Source organism: Bubalus kerabau, chromosome 3 (genome assembly GCF_029407905.1).
Source record: "Bubalus kerabau isolate K-KA32 ecotype Philippines breed swamp buffalo chromosome 3, PCC_UOA_SB_1v2, whole genome shotgun sequence".
Classification (NCBI taxonomy): Eukaryota; Metazoa; Chordata; class Mammalia; order Artiodactyla; family Bovidae; genus Bubalus; species Bubalus kerabau.
Window position 1 is genome coordinate 35,394,988 of NC_073626.1, and position 21,918 is coordinate 35,416,905.

General features: G+C 55.9%; 2 protein-coding genes across 3 annotated transcripts; both read left to right on the forward strand.

Moving 5' to 3' along the window:
* The first annotated feature begins 136 nt into the window (after positions 1 to 136).
* On the forward strand, positions 137 to 4,375 carry MRPL2 (mitochondrial ribosomal protein L2). The gene is made up of 7 exons (XM_055571386.1): positions 137 to 346; positions 1,954 to 2,122; positions 2,873 to 3,014; positions 3,124 to 3,239; positions 3,315 to 3,425; positions 3,704 to 3,777; positions 4,120 to 4,375. The coding sequence occupies exons 1-7, from the start codon at positions 212 to 214 to the stop codon at positions 4,330 to 4,332; spliced, it is 960 nt and encodes a 319-aa protein (XP_055427361.1). The 5' UTR covers positions 137 to 211; the 3' UTR covers positions 4,333 to 4,375.
* Positions 4,376 to 4,531: 156 nt separating this feature from the next.
* CUL7 (cullin 7) lies at positions 4,532 to 20,684 on the forward strand. Of its 2 annotated transcripts, none has more exons than XM_055571380.1 (26): positions 4,532 to 5,082; positions 5,937 to 6,524; positions 6,956 to 7,107; positions 7,241 to 7,738; positions 8,463 to 8,604; positions 8,698 to 8,894; positions 9,131 to 9,359; positions 10,147 to 10,384; positions 10,477 to 10,582; positions 12,067 to 12,294; positions 12,570 to 12,666; positions 12,764 to 12,935; positions 13,113 to 13,218; positions 13,522 to 13,617; positions 13,751 to 13,926; positions 14,035 to 14,168; positions 14,488 to 14,670; positions 14,899 to 15,005; positions 15,097 to 15,279; positions 16,734 to 16,894; positions 17,058 to 17,274; positions 17,385 to 17,691; positions 18,373 to 18,518; positions 18,642 to 18,768; positions 18,857 to 19,062; positions 19,393 to 20,684. In XM_055571380.1, exons 2-26 carry the CDS (start codon positions 5,945 to 5,947, stop codon positions 19,714 to 19,716), a joined length of 5,112 nt encoding a protein of 1,703 aa, XP_055427355.1. In that variant the 5' UTR covers positions 4,532 to 5,082; positions 5,937 to 5,944; the 3' UTR covers positions 19,717 to 20,684. The 2 variants fall into 2 exon arrangements, with proteins under 2 accessions (XP_055427355.1, XP_055427356.1); XM_055571381.1 differs by having other exon boundaries at positions 12,570 to 12,660.
* Positions 20,685 to 21,918: the final 1,234 nt, after the last annotated feature.

Here is a 21,918-nt window from a genome sequence, read left to right on the forward strand (position 1 = left end):
TTTTGACGGCTCCGAGGGGCGGGACCTGTTCCCTAGTCACGCGACCCAAGAGTCGCTCCGGGATTGGCTATACTATGCTCAGGAAGGAAAGGAGATGTGTGACTAGCTTTGTGTCGGGTTCTCGGCCCGCCTCTTTTTACGTCATGTTGGGGTGACGGCATGGGGACCTGTTAGCGTCATCCAGGAGCGCCAGGCGGCCAGGCTAAAGGTGATGGTGGCGTCCTGGGCACGCCTGAATCTGGCCAAACTCATGGCCCTGCGGGTAGTGACCCGCGCTCTTGGCTCACTGAGCCTGACCCCCCGGATTGCCGCCGTCCCCGGCCCAAGCCTGCTCCCGGCCGCCCAGGTAATCCATCTTAGCCGGGAATGTAGTTGTTTCCACTCCGGCTGCCGGAGAGGGGCCTCCAGAAGAATCGAGGTGGGAGATGAGAGTCTGATTAGGAGTCACATCGGCCCGTGACCTTTAATAAGTCACGCTCAGCCTCAGCTTTCTCTTTCCTAAGTGTTGCTATCTCACAGGGTCACTGGAGTCCTCAAACGAGATATTGGAGGTGAAGTGATTTGTAGACAAAAGCACAAGTTTCAGTAACTTACATTTATTGTCTTCTTATAAGCCAAGCATAATAAACGTTTTAAATAAGTGAATCCCTTTTAACCATTTACAGTTATTATCAGTCCCAGTTTATATATGAGAATACATCAGTAGTCAAGGTCATACACCAACCATTGGAGCTAGGCAGTCTGGCTTCAGAGCCCGGACTCTTAACCATTATTATAGCCATTAAGGATGAGTTACTGCTGAGATTATGGAATTAAGGTCAAGATAACCGAGAATTGGAGACTAACATGAAGATATCACAAAGTTCCCAAGGGTGTTGACTTAAAAAATGCATGTCATGAGAGTTGTTTTATTTGGGGAAATGTGAGGACTGCAGCCCAGGAGATAGCACCTCAGATAGCTCTGAGAAACTGCTCCAGAGAGGCAGAAGGGAAGGACAGTATGTATGTGATTTTGGTAAAGGGGGAGTGGGCTGCAATCAAGCACAGGTTTTTTTTTTAATGTTTCTGCTGGTTTTGTGAAGCTTCTGCTAGTCACGAGAAACAGTTGTCAGCATAAAGAATTTTAGTGTTTTTCTCGATAAGAAGAGATAAAAGAATTGGGCTCATAAAAATCAGCTCCCAAGAATATCTAACTATCTGAAGATCTGTCATGCCAGGTTTTTGGGAACACAGGTGCCTCATTTCTGCTGTCCATCCTGAGCTCCGTCAGGGGGTGTTGGAGGTCAGCAACTGCCGCAGCACATGATTTAATCCTTGTAGAGGTAGATGGCAAGCACCCATGGCAAGTGCCAAGTTGTTGACCTGGGTAACTAGTGATTACAGGAAAGTTAGTCTTACCTTCTCTGGACCTTTCAGACTGATGGTAGAGTTTGGCAGATGTGTACTTCAAATTCAAAACCAAACCAACAACCTACTGTGTAAATGCTGAGAAAACAGTAGGGAACAAGACATAAATGATCTCTCCCCTCCATTCATATTTGGAAAATTCTCAGAAACATGCAGCAAAATGGGCAGAAGGCATTGGTGCTGATGGTGGTACATAGATATATAGGAATTAACCAGTGCTGGAGAAGGTAGTTGTTTAAGGAAGGAAAAGTTTCTTAGAGGAGAGTTTTGAGGCAAATTTGGAAGAAGATGCATCAAGGGGAGAACATTCCATTGAAGAAATACTTCAGAGGTGAGAGGATCAGATGAGGAGAGGTGATCAACACACATGCACCTAGATAACATTCTGAACTGGTATTTGTGAAGGGTAGAGTTTTGGGGTAGCTGGTCTGGGACGCTTCCAGGAGGAAGGAAGTCACAAGCTAAACTTTGTGCCCTCTCTCTTGGCTCTCTGAGGCTTCTCCTTCAATTAGCTTTCAAGTGAAAAAGATTTCTGTTTATTTCTAGGTGACAAACAATGTCCTCCTTCAGCTGCCCTCTGCGTCGATGTTGCTTCCCAGCCGCCCAGTCCTTACCTCTGTGGCCCTTAGTGCTAAGTTTGTGTCCTGGAAGAGTCGTACTAAGTATACCACTATGCCAGTAAAGATGAGGAAGTCTGGGGGCCGAAACCACACAGGTAAGAACAAGGGCAAGAAGATTTCAGCAGTAAAGAGCAAAAACATGGTAGGACCCTTGGCCTGTATTTTGATACAGGCAGAGGAATGTAGTTAAAAAGCATTTATTGGACTCCTCCTGCATGTAGTATGTGTGTAAGAGTGAGAGAATAGAATAGAAAACAACATAAAGAGCCGGTGCTCCTAAAGGTAGGTAATGGAAGAAAACTGGACATACTCAGGAAATTCCATGACATTTTCCTGCACACCCTTCAAAAAGTATTTTTGGCTGTACTGGATCTTTGTTGCTGCTCAGGATTTTTCTCTGCTTGTGGCGAGCTGGGGCTACTTGGCTTTTCTTGTGGAGCACGGGCTCTAGGGTGCTCAAGCTTCAGTAGTTGAAGCATGTGGGCTCAGTAGTGGCAGTTCCCAGGCACTAGAGCACAGGCTCAATAGTTGTGGCACATGGGCTTAGTTGCCCCATAGCATGTGGCATCTTCCCAGACCAGAGATCAAACCCCTGTCTCCTGCATTGGTAGGCAGCTTCTTTACCACTGAGCCAGCAGGGAAGCACCCCCTGTAACTGTGTTTTTACCAAGTTCCACGTGGGTGTTCACTCCCACTTACCCCATTGTGCTATGCAAATTTTAATCATTTTCTGCTTGTGTTGTAATGTTGGGAAAGTACTGCCCTCTGCCTAGGATGTGTCTGTTCCCAGTGTTGGGAACTGACTCATCTGACCTGGTCATGATCCTGTGCTGTCCTGACCACAGGCCGTATCCAGGTGCATGGTATTGGCGGGGGCCACAAGCAGCGTTATCGAATGATTGACTTTCTGCGGTTCCGGCCCGAGCAGGAATCCAAGCCAGGACCCTTTGAGGAGAAGGTCATATTTGTCCGCTATGATCCCTGTAGGCAAGTTTGGGATGTGAAGTGGTGGTGTGGCTGGCTGACTGCTCTGTGGCTTTTCAGGAGATGTGAGGCTGCCTAGGTGGTTTCCTTACCTGTCCCTCACTCTGCACAGGTCAGCAGACATAGCTCTGGTTGCTGGGGGCAACCGGAAACGCTGGATCATTGCCACAGAAAACATGAAGGCTGGAGACACGATCCTGAACTCTGACCACATAGGCCGAATGGCAGGTGAGTGATGACCACCAGATGTGTGTGGGCTGAGAGGCTCAAGGGTGCTGGTGCTGACGAAATTCTGTCTTTTAGTTGCTGCTCGGGAAGGGGACGCCCATCCTCTTGGGGCCTTGCCAGTGGGGACCCTCATCAACAATGTGGAGAGTGAGCCAGGCCGTGGGGCCCAGTATATCCGAGCTGCCGGTATGAAGAAAGGAACTTGTTGGGATCTTACAGTTTGAAAGGCCAGGGGGTACTTGAGGTTGCAGCTCTTTGAACCCATGGGCCCACATCTTGTCCACTGGCAGAGAAAAAGAGGGAAAAACAAGGCTGAAGAGGTGGTTGTGTTTTTGACCTAAAACCACACATGCCTCCTGCTTCACTGTTTCTACTCCTCAAAGGGAAAGCAAGGGCAGTGTGTGGGGTGGTGGTTCCCACCTCCTGCTCTGTGGAGGGTTGCAGCTGTTTCTTCCCTTCCCCAGGGACCTGTGGCGTGCTGCTACGGAAGGTGAACGGGACAGCCATTATCCAGCTGCCCTCTAAGAGGCAGATGCAGGTGCGTGGTGGGGGTGGGAGGGGTCAGTACAGGAGGAATTTTTGGAATGTACCTTACCTGTCCGGGATAGCTCCCAGGTGTTTTATGTTGGCAAGTGCCTGGAGCTAGGTCTGTCCTTTTTGCCATGTGACCAGGTGTGCCTTGTCAGGCTGGCAGTAGGGAGCAGTGCCTTTCATTCTCAACTACTGTAGGACCTGCATTTGGGTTCCGTTATGTTGTACTTTTCCCGTATTTTCTCCCTTTCTTTCCTTGAGTTTGAGAAGTTCCCCAGAGTCCCTGCCCTCAACGTGTCAGGCTCTTTTCCCGCATGGTGCATTCCCCTCCATCTGCTCTCTCCATCAGGTGCTGGAGACGTGCATAGCCACAGTGGGCCGAGTCTCCAACGTTGACCACAACAAACGGGTCATCGGCAAGGCTGGGCGGAACCGCTGGCTGGGAAAGAGGCCGAACAGTGGGCGATGGCACCGCAAGGGTGGCTGGGCAGGCCGAAAGATCCGGCCGCTGCCCCCCATGAAGAGTTACGTGAAGCTGCCCTCAGCTGCTGCCCAGAACTGATATTCCTGGACTCTAATAAAATGGCCCCTATTTTTTTTTTTAATGTTTCTGGTTTTTCTGGGGAGCATGGTACATTACTGGACAGGTGTTGGAGGGGACGGAAGTGAACAACCGTTGGGGGAGGAGAAAGGAAAATATAGGGCGACGACTGGGGCCGGCCCGCCGTCTCACTTCCAGCCGCCCCCTGGCCTCAGTCCCACTATATGTCACGGAGAGGGAGTAAATGACCTCCAAAGTCGTCTCCCGTTCTGACTTTGGTTAGAGGCGCAGGTACTTCCGGTGGCAGGAGGAGGGGGACCAAAAGGAAGAGGAAAGGGCGGCGCCGGAGAGGAGGCGCCGTGCGTCGCCGAGGTGGCACCGGCGGCTCCGCCCCGGCGCTCCCCAGGGGCCCCCAGTGTTCCGCCCTGCTCGGCGGAAATGAGCGGCGGCTAGGGGCAGGCGGGCGGCGGGGCTCCCAGAGGCGGGCGGGTGGGGGACGAGCCCCGCCCTTTCGGGCCCGGGAGGCCGCGGACCAGCGCGCGGGCGGGGCGCTGACGGCCGCCAGGGCCCCCGGGCGCTCGGGCCTGCGCGCCACGCCCCCTGCGGCCTCCAGGCCTGCGGAGACACGCCCCCTCCCGCCTCTCCGCCTCGACCCCTTCGGGGGGCCCAGGCGGAGCCCAAATCTCCGCCAGCGCTGCCGCCGTCGTCTGTGCCGCGTTCCTAGCTCGGCGAAGGACAGGCCTCGCGCTGGGACCCCCATCGACTTCTGAGGTGGCCCGAGCCCCGCCGCGGGCCCCCCCCACCCCCTCCCCCCGCTCCGGGTTTTCTTCCGCCCACTCACCCCCAGCCCCCCACCCCCGGGCTTTGAGTCCCCTATCCCGCTGCGCCTCGGGATTCTGGTTTCTTTGGCCTAGCCCCCTACCCCCGGACCTTGCCGCGCGCCCCTGGCTTCTTCGGCCTTCCATCCTGGTCCCCCCAAACCGCGCGCCCCTCACCCATCAGTTCTCCTGTGCACACTGTTCGGGTCCTCACGTCGCCCCCACCGACCTTGATGCTCCAGTGCCTCCAGCCTTGGGTGCCTTCAGCCCACCAGCCCCTCCTCCCAGCCCGACGGGCCCTGCGCCCTCGCTCCATCACCAGATCTCGGGGTCTCTTGTTCCTGCAGACTCTCCCGTGCTTCAGCCATTAGAGCTACTACCACCCCTTTGCATACACACTCTGTTCTCGATCCTCAACACTCCAAAACACACATCCCTCTGGGCATCACATACCCCCTTCCTAGGTCCGCTGCCGCCTGTCAAGGGCCCTGGGATTCACTTTAATTCCAAGGCTTCCCTGCCCCCACTGTCCCCTCCCCACTGCTCCAAAGGAGCTCCCTCCATGCTGCACTCCGGGCCTTGGACTCTCCTTTTAGCCCGCCAATTTTGAGTTCTTTCAGAACAAACTCCCCGGTATTCTCTGCTTAGGCCTGGCCCCAGCCAGCCTAGAGCAGGCAACTCCTGGACCCTGCTTCACCCCACCCAGCCTGACAGCTGTTGCCATATTTGCTGTCCCAACTCCTGGATGTCCTTGATTTTCTGACTTCTCACTCTAGCTTGCCTGTTCTCTTTCCCTTGTGTTGCCAGGTGCCAAGATGGTGGGGGAACTCCGTTACAGGGAATTCAGGGTGCCCCTGGGGCCCGGCTTGCACGCTTATCCAGACGAGCTGATCCGCCAGCGAGTGGGCCATGATGGGCATCCTGAGTACCAGATCCGCTGGCTCATCCTCCGGCGTGGGGATGACGGGGAAGGGGGCTCCAACCACGTGGACTGCAAGGCTGAGCACATCCTGCTATGGATGTCCAATGACGAAATCTATGCCAACTGCCACAAGATGCTGGGCGAGGACGGCCAGGTCATCGGGCCCTCCCAGGAGACAGCAGGGGAGGCTGGAGCGCTGGACAAATCCGTGCTGGGGGAGATGGAAACCGACGTGAAGTCTCTGATTCAGAGGGCGCTTCGGCAGCTGGAGGAATGTGTGGGCACCATTCCTCCCGCTCCTCTGCTCCACACTGTCCACGTGCTCAGTGCCTACGCCAGCATTGAGCCCCTCACCGGGGTCTTCAAAGACCCAAGGGTCCTGGATTTGCTCATGCACATGCTTAGCAGTCCCGATTATCAGATTCGCTGGAGCGCGGGCCGGATGATTCAAGCCCTGGCCTCCCATGATGCTGGTGAGGGGCAGCATGGGGAGGAAAGGGGAGCTGGAGAGGGGCTGGGTCAGCTTAACATCTCACAGGGCCCTATGATAGGCGCCTCTGATCTCAGCAGTATGTAAATGATTCTGTGACCCTTCTCTTCGCATTGGAGGGAGGGAGGTGGGAAGGTGAGTGTGGGCATCTCTGCAGAAAGGGAAGACTGAATCTTCAAGAACCTCCTATTAACTGTTTTCCTAGGTGGAGGAAGAGTTTAGACTTAAATTTTTGCAGATGAGGCAGTAATAAGGTAGAATAATATAGTAAGCTTCGGCTTTTGGAGCAAATCAGCAAATCGTGTCATTCTGCTGTGTGACAGCAAAAGGTGTGAACTAAGAGTAGAGGGTCCACGAGAGGGGTCTGGGAAGGACGAGGTTAGGAGCTGTTACTGATTGGAATGTGGGTTCCAGGGACCCGGACCCAGATCCTTTTCTCACTAAGCCAGCAAGAGGCCATTGAGAAACACCTGGATTTTGACAGCCGCTGTGCTCTGCTGGCACTGTTTGCGCAGGCCACGCTTTCTGAACACCCGATGTCTTTTGAGGGCATTCAGCTGCCACAGGTATTCTATGGGGAGTATAGGGAGGGAGCTGTGGACAAAACCTGGGGACCAGGCCTTTGCACCTGCCCTCAGAGGACAGTGTGGAGAGAAAGCTGGAACAAGGTAAGTGTAGACCAGAGTTTGTGTCCTGCAGGTCCCAGGAAGGCTGCTCTTCTCCCTGGTGAAGCACTATTTGCATGTCACCTTCCTCCTGGATCAGTTGAATGACACTGCTGCGGAACCAGGAGCCCCGAACTCCACTCCTGAGGAGCTGAGTGGGGAGAGGGGTCGCCTGGAGCTGGAGTTCAGCATGGCCATGGGCACGCTGATCTCAGAGCTGGTGCAGGCCATGCGCTGGGACCAGGTCTGGAGCAGACAGGGGCCCTCGGGACAGCCCTCCGGTTCCATCTTCCAGCCCCAGCTGGTGGATGAGGGCCCAGGGCTCCCACCTGCCCAGGCCTTGCCTTCCCGCAGGAGGTCAAGGAGGTTTCGACCTCGCTCTGAGTTCGCAAGTGGTAATACCTATGCCTTGTATGTGCGGGATACGCTGCAGCCGGGCATGCGAGTGCGGATGCTGGATGACTACGAGGAGATCAGCGCGGGCGACGAGGGCGAGTTCCGGCAGAGCAACAATGGCGTGCCCCCTGTGCAGGTGAGGAGGGCCACCGCTGGGGGTCTGTCTGCGTGGGGCATCGCTGGGGCTTCACACTTCATGCTGGGGGCTCCAGCATGCTACTCACAGTGAAAACCCTCAGTAAGCTTGGGAGGGTTAAAGGGGGTCAGCGATTAAGAGAGGAGCCATTTGGAGGGCTGAGAAAATTTGTCTGTAGAAGACTCTGAGGTCAGGGAGACTCACTCCCATGAAGAACCTGGTAACAATGAGACCGTTCCAAAGGTCAAGTTCAGCAAGACAGTGTGGTTAAGGCCAGGAGGAAGTATAGGGTCATAAGCCACCAAGAATAGGGACTTCCCTGGTGGTCCAGTGATTAAGACTCCACGTTCCCAATGCAGGGGGCCCCAGTTCGATCCCTGGTCTGGGAATTAGATCCCACTCTCTGCAACAAAAATCCCACATGCTGCAATGAAGATCGAAGATCTCACATGCCGAAACTAAGACCCGGGGCGGCCAAATAAATAAATACTAAAAAAAAAAAGCCACCAAGGATAGGAGAGAAGAAAGATGTTCGCGTTTAGAGAAGGCATCCTTTACGTGCTCACGTGGCTTCTCCGTATACCGTGTGTTCTGCTCTTTGGAGGTTTTCCCAAACCTGGCCAGGTGGTCACCCTGAGGGCTGTGGGTCCACATTCATCATCAGATCATAGCCAGTCATTAGGTAACCTCTTGGCCCCTTCCCTATTTTTCCCGTTTCCCCCAGGTGCTGTGGGAGTCAACAGGCCGCACCTATTGGGTGCACTGGCACATGCTGGAGGTTCTGGGCTTTGAGGAAGACATCGAGAACATGGTTGAGGCTGCTGATGAGTACCAGGGGGCAGCGGTCAGTGCAGCCGTGGGCACAGGTGAGCCCAGAGAGGAAGCCGGAGTCAGCTCGGAGCAGTGGTCCGGCGGGGGCGGGCAGCGACAACTCTGCGCCCCGTGGCCCATTTCCACAGCCCTGCCGTCCTGGCGCTGGAAGCCCATGACCGAGCTCTATACTGTGCCCTACGTATGGCCTGAGGACGAGGACGCTGAGGAGAGTGAACACCTGACCCAGGCCGAGTGGTGGGAGCTCCTCTTCTTCATCAAGAAGCTGGACGGCCCTGACCATCAGGAGGTTCTCCAGATCCTTCAGGAGAACCTGGATGGGGAGGTAGAGCCAGACTGTGTTAAGGGGGTGTGGAAGGCTGGAGATGGGAAGCAGAGGCCGACAGCGTAAGGGGCTGCAGGGGAGGAGTCTAGGATGTTTGGGGTTGGCGAGCTGTTTGGGAGGAGCCTGCCATGAGAGGTTCGGGGTGGAGAAGGCGCATGCAGAGAACCCATCCCCTGGCAAGCGCCTCTGCAGGCAGGTAGAGCCACCTGCAGCGAGAGCGTCTCCCCCGATGGCAGGTTCTGGATGACGAGATCCTGGCTGAACTGGCTGTGCCCACGGAGTTGGCCCAAGACCTCCTGCTGGCTCTGCCACAGCGACTCGACGACAGCGCCCTCAGGGGCCTGCTCAACTGCCGCGTCTACAGGAAGTATGGGCCCGAGGCCCCGGCAGGGCAGCCGGCCCACCCGTCCCTGCTGGAAGCCCGGGCCCAGCCTCAGGAATCAGCTGACGCGGCCAGAGTGGAAGGTGGGGTGCCCCACGGACAGCAGCTCTGCACGGTGGCCCAAGGGCATCAGCCCAGGAGGGACGTCTGTGCTGGGTTTTGTGCAGTCCTGTCTTGAGACCAATGGCACTTTAGGAAGAGTCTGAAATGTTGAGATTAGCAGTGAATGGAGAAGCAGACGTTGTGCTCCCTCGAAAGAATTAAGGAGGATGTGAGGTTAGAACGTTGCGGGAATTCCCTGGCGGTCCAGTGGTTAAGACTTGGCACTTGCACTACAGTGGCCTGGGTTTGATCCCTGGTCAGGGAGCTAAGATCCTGCAAGGTGAGAGGCACAGCCAAACAGCACAAACATCGCAAGAGATTTTGAAGCCCTGGAAGTCCTCACATTGAATTTTTTCTGCTGGAGGGAAAAACCGATTATTGCATGCTTCTGGAAAATGCTCTTCTGTTTGCGGATAGGAAGCTCTGCTGCTTTATTTTGGAAGGGGGCCCTCACCTCGCAACTGTTGAGATCTTAGTTCCCTGTCCAGAGACCAAACCCAGCCCTCTACAGTGGAAGCACAGAGCTAGACTGCCGGGGAAGTCTCTCCCTTGCTATTTTAAGAAAACAAAATAAAAAGTTTGTCCTGAAGCTGTCTTGCAAGTACATTAAGAGCTCTGAGATCCCCAGAACCTAACTTTTAGGGGGAACAAAAAATCAAAAACATTTTTAGGAGAAGAGTAACAAGAGAGTTACGAATGTGTCTCTCTTTTTCTGACCCTTCCCGTCACTAACAGTGGCCAATTCTTGTGACTTCCCCTCTTCTGTAGCAAAAGAAGCCCCAACTCAGGGCTCCAACACGCCACTGCAGCATCTGGCAGAGGGTTTCGGTCCGGCTGGGAAAATCTTCCTGGATCTGGAGGAAGCATTCCGCTCAGAGGGGACCCGGCAGGGAGAGGCCAAGCCCCTCCTCCTGCAGCTGCAGCGGCAGCCCCAGCCCTTCCTCGTGCTCATGCGGAGCCTCGACACTCCTGCCGCCAACAAGCCCCTGCACCTGGCCGTTCTGAGGTGAGGGGGTGCGGTGGGGCGGGGCGGGGCAGAAGGGTCTCTGAGCCTGACTGAGCATCTCTCTCCTCCCGCCCCGCCCCCACGCTCCCCAGAATCCTGATGCAGCTGGTGGATTTCCCTGAGGCACTGCTGCTCCCCTGGCATGAAGCCATGGACGCCTGCATGGCCTGCCTGCGGTCCCCAAACACTGACCGAGAGGTACCCCTACCCCGCCCTGGGGAGATACTGAGGGGGGAGGAGGCCAGGCAGCATCTGGCAAGGCAGACACCCCACCCCACCCTGGGTGGGGGGGGCACCGTGGAGCCTTTGTGCTCTTGGTTTGGGTTTTGTGTTTGAAACTGAATTATATATATATTTTAAAAAGGTCATACTGTTCAGAGTTCACAAATGAGAGCAGTGTAACAAGGTATAAACTGAAAATTCTCACTCCCACCTGAGTCCCGTTTTCCCAATGCCCCCAACATGCCCCTTTTTGGTAACCACTTGTATTCATTTATGTATCTTTCCTGTGTTTCCTTAGATAAACAAGCCCAGAAGTGATCTTACTTGCCATCTCTTTTTGTTACATAAAAGGTTATATTTATGTTACATTAAGAGCCTCAGTGGAGACTTCCTCAGGTAGTGCTTCCCCTGCAAGAGGCACTGGTTCAGTCTCTGGTTAGGGAACTAAGATCCCCTATGCTGGGACATGGCCAAAAACAAAAAAAATGAATGCCCCCAAAATCCAACAACAAAGAAGAGCCTCAGTGGCTCCTGTCTGGCTGAGCCTGTGGAGGAAAGGGGAGTGAAGGAGGCTGCGGGCGGGGGGGACCATCACAGCCGCCTGCCCTGCAGCGCTCCTGGGCACTGAAGGCTTGGGAAGGGGTCAGAGAACTCGAGTCCTGGAGGTAGTGCATGTTCGCAGCACACACCTTTGGCTGCTCCCCAGGTTTTAGCGCTATGGTGGGCTTACACACATCTGTTCCCTCTTGGCCCCTCCTTGCCCTTAGGTGTCTCTGAGGCCTGAGCATCTCAAAACCCAGCCCCACAGCTGGTTCTGGGACAGCTGGGCCTGAGAAGAAACAACGAGAGATGCCCCCGGCACCTGTTGCCAGCGTAGTCAGTGGTCCACAACCCCAGGTCCAGGGCACCTCTTGGCTTTTCCATTGCAGTTTGTTTGGTTCTCCAACTTCACCAAGCCCTCACGCCTCCCCATCCCTGTCTCTCTCTTTTAATGCTGAGTTTTCAAGCTGCTTATTTTCTTTTTATTAATTTGCGTATTACTTATGACCACGCTGGGCCTTTGTGGCTGCGCGTGGGCTCTCTCTAGTTGTGGCACGTGAGAGCAGCTCTTCATTGTGGTGCGTGGGCTTCTCATTGCGATGACTTCTCTCGTTGTGCAACACAAACTCTAGGTGTGTGGACTTCGGTAGTTGCAGCTCACGGATTCTAGAGCTCGGCCTCAGTAGTTGTGGCGCCGGGGCTTAGCTGTCCCGAGGCATGGGGGATCTTCCTGGACCAGGGGTTGAACCTGTGTCCCCTGCATTGGCAGGTGGATTCTGTGGGAAGCCACATCCCTGTCTCTTCACTACTTCACCCTGTGTTCACTGCAGTAGCCCGGCACACAGTAGGCGTGTAGTCAGCACTGCTGAAGACGCCTTGTGGTCCATCCCCTTTATTCACCACCCCCACGCCCATCCCAGGTGCTCCAGGAGCTGATCCTCTTCCTGCACCACCTGGCCTCTGTGAGCAGGGACTATGCTGTGGTGCTCAATCAGCTGGGAGCCCGGGATGCCATCTCCAAGGCCCTGGAAAAGCACCTGGGAAAGCTGGAGCTGGCTCAGGAGCTGCGGGACATGGTGTTCAAGTGCGAGAAGCATGCCCACCTCTACCGGAAGCTCACCACCAACATCCTGGGAGGCTGTATCCAGGTCAGGGGGAAGGTCAGGGGACACTAGTGGGTTCACAGCTGGGTGAGAGTATGAAACCCTAGCGGTGGCAGGGGAAGGGATGTGTGTTTCTGAAGCTGGAAGGCAGGTGAGTCTAGTGAACCTGGGGGGCGTTGGTTCTCAGCCCCTCTTGGCTCGCTGACCCTGCTCTGCCAGTGGCATGGAAGTGGTCCCACAGCTGCTGGGTTTTTCCTCCACCCGTGTCTCCGTGTCCCTGCCCCCTCCCCGCACCCTTTCTCTCCATGTCCTGGCTGCAGATGGTGCTGGGCCAGATCGAAGACCACAGACGAACCCACCGCCCCATCAACATCCCCTTCTTCGATGTGTTCCTCAGATACCTGTGCCAGGGTTCGTGTGTGTACCCTCACCACCCCGAGTCTCCACACCTCCAAGTGTTTTCCCCCCTGCCTCTGCCAGGCTGTGACCACCACCCCTTCCCACGTGCCTGCAGGCTCCAGCATGGAGGTGAAGGAGGACAAGTGCTGGGAGAAGGTGGAGGTGTCGTCAAACCCGCACCGGGCCAGCAAGCTGACGGACCGCAACCCCAAGACCTACTGGGAGTCCAACGGCAGCGCCGGCTCCCACCGCATCACCCTGCACATGCAGCAGGGCATCCTCATCAGGTAGCGCGCCCCAGGCCTGTGCCCGGCACACACCCTCGCCTTCTCGTGACTTCCCTTCTGTTGGTCTTGGGGAGGGCCCCATCCCCCTGAATGTGACCAAAAGGTCCCCCTGGCTGTGTCTGTGGGGACATGACTGGATCTGGTGCCGACTGGTTCCTCTGCCCTCGTCCCTCCCAGGCAGCTGGCTCTGCTGGTGGCTAGCGAGGACTTGAGCTACATGCCCGCCAGGGTGGTGGTGTTTGGGGGCGACAGCGCCACCTCCCTTAACACGGAACTCAACTCGGTAGGGCCCCTTGTGCTGTTTGGCCACCCCTTAGGGGATCCGCCCTCCTACCCAGATCCCTAAAAGCCCGTGTTCCTCCATCTTGAGCCTCATAGAAGATGAAGTGCGTCCCTGCACCCCTGTGATGGCATCAGGCCCCGAGCGGTGAGGGTGGCATTGGGACCCCCTCCGTCAGGACCCCATGCACCCTAGAGCTGGGGAAGGAGGGACAGCAGGGAACAGGAACAGACCAGGGTGCCTTCAGCACTCCCATCCACACACCGGGCGGTGACCGTGCTCGCTGCTTGCCCCCCGCCCCGCCAGGTGAACGTGATGCCCTCCGCCAGCCGGGTGGTCCTCCTGGAGAACCTGAGCCGCCCCTGGCCTGTCATCCAGATCCGCATAAAGCGCTGCCAGCAGGTGGGGTGGGGGACATGGGGTGGGGGGAGTGGGCCCCACGCTCTGCACCGTGCCTTGCAGTTCTTGGACCAGCACTCCAGCCCGTCCTGAGGAGTGTGTGGGGCCGGTGGAAACGGGCCTGTGTGCGTTGCAGGGCGGCATTGACACGCGCGTTCGGGGCTTGGAGGTCCTGGGCCCCAAGCCCACCTTCTGGCCCGTGTTCCGGGAGCAGCTCTGCCGCCACACGCGCCTCTTCTACATGGTCCGGGCGCAGGCTTGGAGCCAGGACATCGCGGAGGACCGCAGGGGGCTCCTGCACCTGAGCTCCAGGTGTGCGAGCACATGTGTGCCTGTGTGCCTGAGGGGTAGCCTGCAGCCTCAGGCTGGTGGACTTGGGCCTGCAGCCCCCAACACCTTCCTACCCGCTCCCCTTCCCAGACTCAACGGGGCCCTACGCCACGAGCAGAACTTTGCCAGTCGCTTCCTCCCTGACGAAGAGGCCGCCCAGGCGCTGGGCAAGACCTGCTGGGAGGCCCTGGTCAGCCCCCTGGTGCAGAACATCACCTGCCCTGGTAACCGCCCCTGCCCATTCACCATCCCGACACTCAGCCCCACTCACCAGCCCCTTCTTGCTCTTCCCTGGGTGACGCCTTTGGCCCATTTGGCACCTGCAATTTATTCAGCCTCCCCAAGCCCCCCGCTTCTCACAGCCCAGGGGCGCCTCCTTTCCATGTGTCCCAGTGTCAGCTGACCCTACGCGGTCAGGAGGAGCCTTGCTCCCTCCCCTCCCGTGGCGGTCCACTGCTCTTCCTCTGCATGCCCATCCAGACCAGCCTCCTTGGCAGGCTCTGCACACTTGCCCTGCCTTAGCTTGTTCTTCCCCACCTCCAGATGAAGAAGGCGTCAGCCCACTGGGCTGGCTGTTGGACCAGTACCTGGAGTGTCGGGAGGCTGCCCACAACCCGCAGAGCCGCGCGGCAGCATTCTCCTCCCGGGTGCGCCGCCTCACCCACCTGCTGGTGCACGTGGAGCCCTGCGAAGCGCCCCCCGCGGTGGCGGCCGCGCCTCGGCCCAGTGAGTGCCGGGAGCTGGCTTGGGGGTGGGGGTGTCTCCTTCCTCACTGTCCCCTCCCTGCATGCTCAGCCTGCTACTCGCCTCCTGGTTTGTGTCACCCCCACCGGGGAGCATCATTTCAGTGGGCAGCATGTCTGGAAAGATCCCCTGGGCTCACCACTGAATGGGGGACCCAGGAGCTGAGGGGCTTCCCCCGCCCTTCCTCTTCCCCTTCCCCTGTGTCCACAGAGGGCAGAAACAGAAGCCACGACTGGAGCTCCCTGGCCACCCGGGGGCTTCCCAGCAGCATCATGAGAAACCTGACGCGCTGCTGGCGGGCGGTGGTGGAGGAGCAGGTGGGCCGGGGCGGGCCGGATGGGGCGGATGGGTGGAGCTGTGCCCCTGGTGTGTTGGGTTGCCATCACGCTGCCACCTCCCACTCTCCAGGTGCACAGCTTTCTGACCTCACGCTGGCGGGATGATGACTTTGTGCCCCGCTACTGCGAACACTTCAGTAATCTGCAGAAGGCGAGCTCCGAGCTGTTTGGGCCACGGGCAGCCTTTTTGCTGGCGCTGCAGAATGGCTGTGCTGGTGCCCTGCTGAAGCTGCCTTTCCTCAGAGCTGCCCACGTAAGCCTCCTGTGTCCCCTCCCCTGGGACCTCTCCCCTCAAACTCTCTCTTCCCCTCCTCAGAGTTGCCCACCCACTATGTTCCCACTCAGCAAGAAGCATGTATTGGCATAGACCATGTTATCAAAAATCTAAAAAGGAAAAAAAAAAAGGAATTCCCTGGTTGCCCAATGGTTAGGACCCTGTACTTTCACTGCTGTGGGCCCAAATTCCATCCCTGGGCAAGGAACTAAGATCTCACACACAAAAAGGTAAAAGGAAAAAAATGACCTGCTTTGTGCCATTCTAATATCTCTCTGCATACCTTCTTCTACTTGCGTGCTTGATTTCACTTAGTTTTACCCACAAGTAGCTAAATGCTTTATCCTGTTTTCTTTTGACCTTTACATTAAAAGTCATTTTCATATTGCTATTTGTCCTCAGATTTTTGCATAGAGTCCATAAAATGGATGTACTATAATTTCCTCCACTATTCCTATTATTCCAAAAATGTTTAACAAGTGCTTAACCCACTCCAGTATTACTGCCTGCCAAATCCCATGGACAGAGGAACCTAGTGGGCTACAGTCCATGGGGTCACGAAGACTTGGACATGACTGACCAACTAACACTTTTAATACTTAATATGTGTCAGGCACTGTAATAAGAGCTGAAGATAGATGAAGTCCCTTCCCTCCAAGTTCACAAATCGGAAAATTCATGTGACTCACTTTATCTCAGTGGCCTTGTGTGCTTGTCTCCTTGTGTTAAATTATCATTGTTGGATTTTAGACATGCTAAGGAGAAGGCAATGGCACCCCACTCCGGTACTCTTGCCTGGAAAATCCCATGGACGGAGGGGCCTGGTAGGCTGCAGTCCATGGGGTTGCTCAGAGTCGGACATGACTGAGCGACTTCCCTTTCACTTTTCACTTTCATGCATTGGAGAAGGAAATGGCAACCCACTCCAGTGTTCTTGCCTGGAGAATCCCAGGGACGGGGGAGCCTGGTGGGCTGCTGTCTATGGGGTCACACAGAGTTGGACACGACTGAAGTGACTTAGCAGCAGTAGCAGACATGCTAAATGTGAAAATTGTGTTTATCATTGTTAGTATTTTTTTTAATGTTCTTTATTTTACTGAATTTATTTGGGGGTGTCACGTCTTAGTTGTGGCACACGGGACAAACCCGGGCCCCCAGCATTGGTAGCATGGAGTCTTAACCATTGGACCATCAGGGAAGTCCCAGAATTGTTAATGTACACAGTTGTTAATGATTTTATGAATTTTATAAAATTGTTGACCAGTTGATAAAGCTTCTGGCCATTCATATTTCCTTCCTCAGACCCTCCTCCTCCCTGTGCTCCCACTCACCAGCTTCATTCTCTCCTTCAGTTTCTGACTACGATCATACAACCCTGAACACACCCGATCTCGCTTCCTTCACAGTTTTCCTGTGCTCTTCCCACTGCCCAGGTGAGCGAGCAGTTTGCCCGACACATCGACCAGCGGATCCAGGGCAGCCGGATTGGTGGGGCCCGGGGAATGGAGATGCTGGCCCAACTGCAGCGATGCCTGGAAACCGTCCTCATCTTCTCTGGCCTGGAGATAGCCACCACTTTCGAGCATTACTACCAGTGAGTGTGGACCGAGGGAGTGGGAGGTGGGGGGAGGCAGGATGATGGGCAAGGCAAGCTCTCGGGGTCTGGGGGGCTGGGGTCTGGGTAGGCTGGAGTCTTGGAGCGGGAGGCCCTGCCAGGCAGCCTCACCAAGGCTCGGCCTGGGCTGTGCACGCTGCAGGCACTACATGGCGGACCGTCTCCTGGGCGTGGGCTCGAGCTGGCTGGAGGGGGCCGTGCTGGAGCAGATCGGCCCCTGCTTCCCCACCCGCCTCCCCCAGCAGATGTTGCGGAGCCTGAGCACCTCGGAGGAGCTGCAGCGCCAGTTCCACGTATACCAGCTCCAGCGGCTGGATCAGGAGCTCCTGAAGCTGGAGGACACAGAGAAGAAGATACAGGTGGGAGCGGGGGAGGGAACTAAAGTAGCAAGAAGAGAGGAAGGCAGAGAGTGGCTTGGGACAGACCGAGGAGCCGGCTGGCTTAGGGGTACCCTGTGTTCCATCTTCAGGTGAGCCGTGACGCCAGCGCCAGTGGCAGGGGCCATGAGAGAGGGACCGGGGAGGAAGCTGAGCTGGAAGCTGGGGCCGTGGCGGCGGCAGCAGCAGCAGCTGGTGTGGCGGGGGAGGAGGAGGAGGACGAGGAGGACGAGAGCGAGGATCTCTACTATGAAGGGGCGATGCCAGAAGTGTCTGTGCTCGTCCTGTCGCCACGCTGCTGGCCCACCGCCTCCATCTGCCACACGCTCAACCCCAGAACCTGCCTGCCTGCCTACCTGAGGGGCACCTTGAACCGATACTCCAACTTCTACAACAAGCGTGAGCAGCTGGGCTGAGGGAACTGGGGACCTGGGAAGAGGATGAGATGCTGGGAAAGAACCTGGGGCTGGCAGCCTGTAGATTTGAGAAGAAAAGACTGGAGCTTAGGTTTGGAGTAGGGGTGGGGTGGAAGGGCACCAGATCCCAGGACTCTTGCTGTTTCTATTTTTCAAATAATGACCTGGGACTTCCTTTATGGTGGGAAGGATGGAGGCAGGAGGCACCTGAGGTCCACAGAAGGTGGTGGGTGTCTGGCTCCTGGTCAGTCATCGTAACCTCAGCTCCCCACTGGGGGCTGATCCTGGGCTGGGCAGTGAAAAAATAGGTGGGTGATACTGAGACCTTGCTCTCAGGGAGCTCCTCCACCAGCTTCAAGACATTGTTTCCAACTTGATGAGAACCCCAGTCCTTTCTCACTTTGTGGCTTTGTCTCCCTTAAAAAAATGGAGAACCCCTCAGAGGCACTGATCATGAGCTGCCTGGCACGGGGTGGGCTCCCAGATACCTGAGGCTGACCCAGGAGGCAGACTCAAGGAAGGCCAAGCTCTGGAAGCTCAGACCAAGAGCCAGTGTCCAGACACGCTGGACCCAGGCTCTGCAGAGGTTAGTGAGGACAAAACTCCAGCGATGGCGCGTCCTCGCCAACTCCCCGACTCCTGCCGCCTCCCTGACGCTCCTCAGGTCAGAGCTCCCCTGCCCCGGAGCGGGCCCCGCAAAGGCGACTGCAGTGGACGTGGCTGGGCCGGGCGGAGCTGCAGTTTGGGGACCAGACGCTGCATGTGTCCACCGTGCAGATGTGGCTGCTGCTGCATTTCAACGAGCTGAAGGTGGCCCAGCTCCCCCGCGCCTCCCTGCTCCCGCGACCTGTCTGTCCTCTTTCTTCTCTCCACCCTCTCTCTTCCCTACCCCCTCACCCTGGGAGGCCCTGATGCTTCCCTCTTCTTCCCAAGGCGGTCTCTGTGGAGAGTCTGCTGGCACTCTCGGGGCTCCCTCCAGACGTGCTCAATCAGGCAGTTGGGCCTCTGACTTCCTCAAGGGGCCCCCTGGACCTTGATGAGACAAAGGACAACCCAGCAGGTCTGTACTTAGGGCACTGGGGCCTGTGTCCTGAGCTGGGGCCAGTGTCCTCGGGGGAGCCCTGCCAAGTGACCAGCGCTTATTTCAGGATTGCTCAAGATTCGAGACAGCAGTGAGGAACCCAGGCCTCGGAGGGGCAACGTGTGGCTCATCCCAGCTCAGACATACCTGAAAGCTGAGGACGAAGAGGGCCGGAACTTGGAGAAGAGACGGAACCTTCTCAACTGCCTCATCGTCCGAATCCTCAAAGCCCATGGGGACGAGGGGCTGCACATCGACCAGCTTGTCTGCCTGGTAGGTGGAGGTGGGTGGTGGGTGAGGGGGCTTTGTCAGTTGGAGGGCAGTCTCCAGGAGGAGGTGGGGGCCCTGCGGGGTGGGGGCAGTCTCCAGGAGGAGGTGGGGGCCCTGTGGGGTGGGGGCAGTCTCCAGGAGGAGGTGGGGGCCCTGCGGGGTGGGGGCAGTCTCCAGGAGGAGGTGGATCCCCATGCGAAGTCTTGGGCTCGCTGTGGACCCTGTAGGTGGGTGAGAAGTGAGGTTGGGCCTCACTGTCCTTGGACTGGGGGCTAGAGGTGGGGTAAGCTGGGCGTCCCTGACCTCTGTTTTCCCTTCGGCCCTCCACACCAGGTGCTGGAGGCTTGGCAGAAGGGCCCGTGTCCTCCCAGGGGCCTGGTCAGCAGCCTTGGCAGGGGGTCCACCTGCGGCAGTGCTGACGTTCTCTCCTGCATCCTGCACCTGCTGGGCAAGGGCACGGTGAGACGCCAGGACGACCGGCCCCAAATGCTGTCTTATGCGGTTCCCATGACTGTCATGGAGCCTCACACTGAGTCCCTGAACCCAGGCTCCTTGGGCCCCAACCCACCCCTCACCTTCCACACCCTGCAGATCCGCTCCCGGGGCGTGCCCTACGCCTCCTGCACAAGCACCCAGAGCTTCTCTACCTTCCGGTAGCCCTGGAGACAGGGTCAGGGCTAGGTAGGGCCGGGGCTTTCCACAGAATAAAATGCAGGAGTTTGATTACTTGGCCTGTGTGGTAACTGCCAGGGGTCTGCCAAGGGTGGGGACTTTCCTGGCTGAAAGGAGACAGGAGCCCTCAGCTCTGAGGCTGAATCATGCCATGCCAGGGTCCTTTGCGTGAGGATGGCAGGCTGTATGGGACTGAGCACCCTCCTCTCAGCCGGGGGAATTAAGTGGACTCCAGGGGTGGGCCTTCTTGAAGGGTATGTGGTCAGAAGAGCTATCACCTGGCAGGCTGGAGAGTCAAGCCCATCTCGCCACTAGCTGGATGGCTTGCAATTTCAGCAGATCATCAAGCAGGGATCTACTTTCCTTGTTTGTGGAATTGATTGGACACTGTGCCTTCCCCAGCTAAGGCTGACAGGGAAGGTGAGATAAAGGCCTTGTGGCCACTGCAGGCCCCCGGGACCTTAACGTGTTCCACCTGGAAGCTCTAGGACCTGGGTTAGAAGGAACTGCAGCTCCCATGGCTCCTCCTTGCCCCTGTGCACTCCCACACACCAGTGGCCTTCCCTGCCCTCAGGACTTTGCGTCTCTGCAGGGCAAACATTCCCAGGCTGTGACTTTTGCTTCCCTGATCCTTAAAGCCCTCGAGCTGGTTTGCACACCAAGGACCACATAATGATCCCATTTATAGTCATGTCCCCCAGTTGGCCAGTTAGAGACAGAATGTGGTTTAGTGGTTGCCTATAGTTGGGGGGATTGGGAAAAACTGAGGAGTAACTGCTACAAGGTATGGCATTTCTTTTGGGGGTGTTGAAAATGTTAAAAAACTGTGGTGATGGTCAATTCTGTGAATATATTTAAAATCACTGAACTGTTAACACTTTAAATGAGTAAAGTATACGGTATGTGAATTGTATCTCAATAAAGCTGTTAATAAAAACCAAAACCAACCAAACCACCCCAAACTGAAGCTCAGTGCTTTCCTACATCTCCTCTGCCTCCTCCTTGAAGGGGGAAAGTAGCAGGTTGGAAGTTGGGGCCAATACAGCCTTGTGGTGGGCATGTATCAGTTTTCAACCTATTTTCACCTGAACCCACTTCTCATGCTTGTGAACACCCTACCACAAACCTAGGAAGAAGGTAGAGCTCACCTCCCACCACGTTAAAGACCAGACACTGCTTTCCCAGCATCCCCCTTGCAGGCAGGTGACTAGAGGCCTCAGCTGGGAACATCTCGGTCTGGAGCAGAGGGAAGGGGAGTGAACCTTTGGCAGTGGAGCTGACATCTTCACAGTGACTCTGGTTCTGCAGTAGGACCTGGAGTGCTTCTCACTGCTCTGACTTTATCCCTCACTCCTTTTTGGAGCTTCTCTCCAGTCTTCTTAGTGTTTCTGTGAGCCAAATAGTTCAGTAGTCTTTCTGCTTTTATCAGCCAGAATCACTGTTTTGGCATTAAATTAGGATTTATTCACGTGACAACTGGGATTCTGCAGTGCTCCCTCACTCTCTCTGGGCTAGGCCAACCATCCTGGTAGCTACAGCCTTCATCTAACAACCACTGGAAAAGCATGTTTTATGCATTTCTTCCCTCTGAACTACATCATCTCCCCCCAACCAGGAGGCATCAAGCAGTAAGTCTTAGTCTCTAACTCCACCTCTTCCTTTCAGGCTGCCTTTTGCTATTATTTTTTGCCCGCCCAGCAGCACAAGGGATCCTAGTTCCTAGACCAGGGATGGAACCCATGCCCCTGGAATTGGAGTCGCTGTGTCCCTAAACACTGGACCATCAGAAAGTTCCTACAGCTGCTGCTTAGATGTCAGTCCCTCCCGTGTCCTGAGCTGTGATTTATCTAGGTTCCCAACCTCCAGTGTCTGTGATTAACCCATCTTCCTGATTCTTAGGATTTACAGATTATCAACTATAGAAAATTACCCTCTCCTTCTGGAACTCGATTTGTGTCACATCTCCTCACTCCATCCTCCAACTTGTGTAACGTCTTTCCCTTAGTTTCTATTTCTCTGTCCCTGGGCTCCATCTGTGTAGCTTCTTCACATCTACTTCCATTTCATCTTCCTTTCTAGGTGTGCCTCATCTGCTGAAGTTTCCAATGTCAGTGTATTTTTCATTAAACAAAAAATTGTAATCAAACCAATTTTGTCCTTTTTGATACATTTTTTCATCAGTCACAG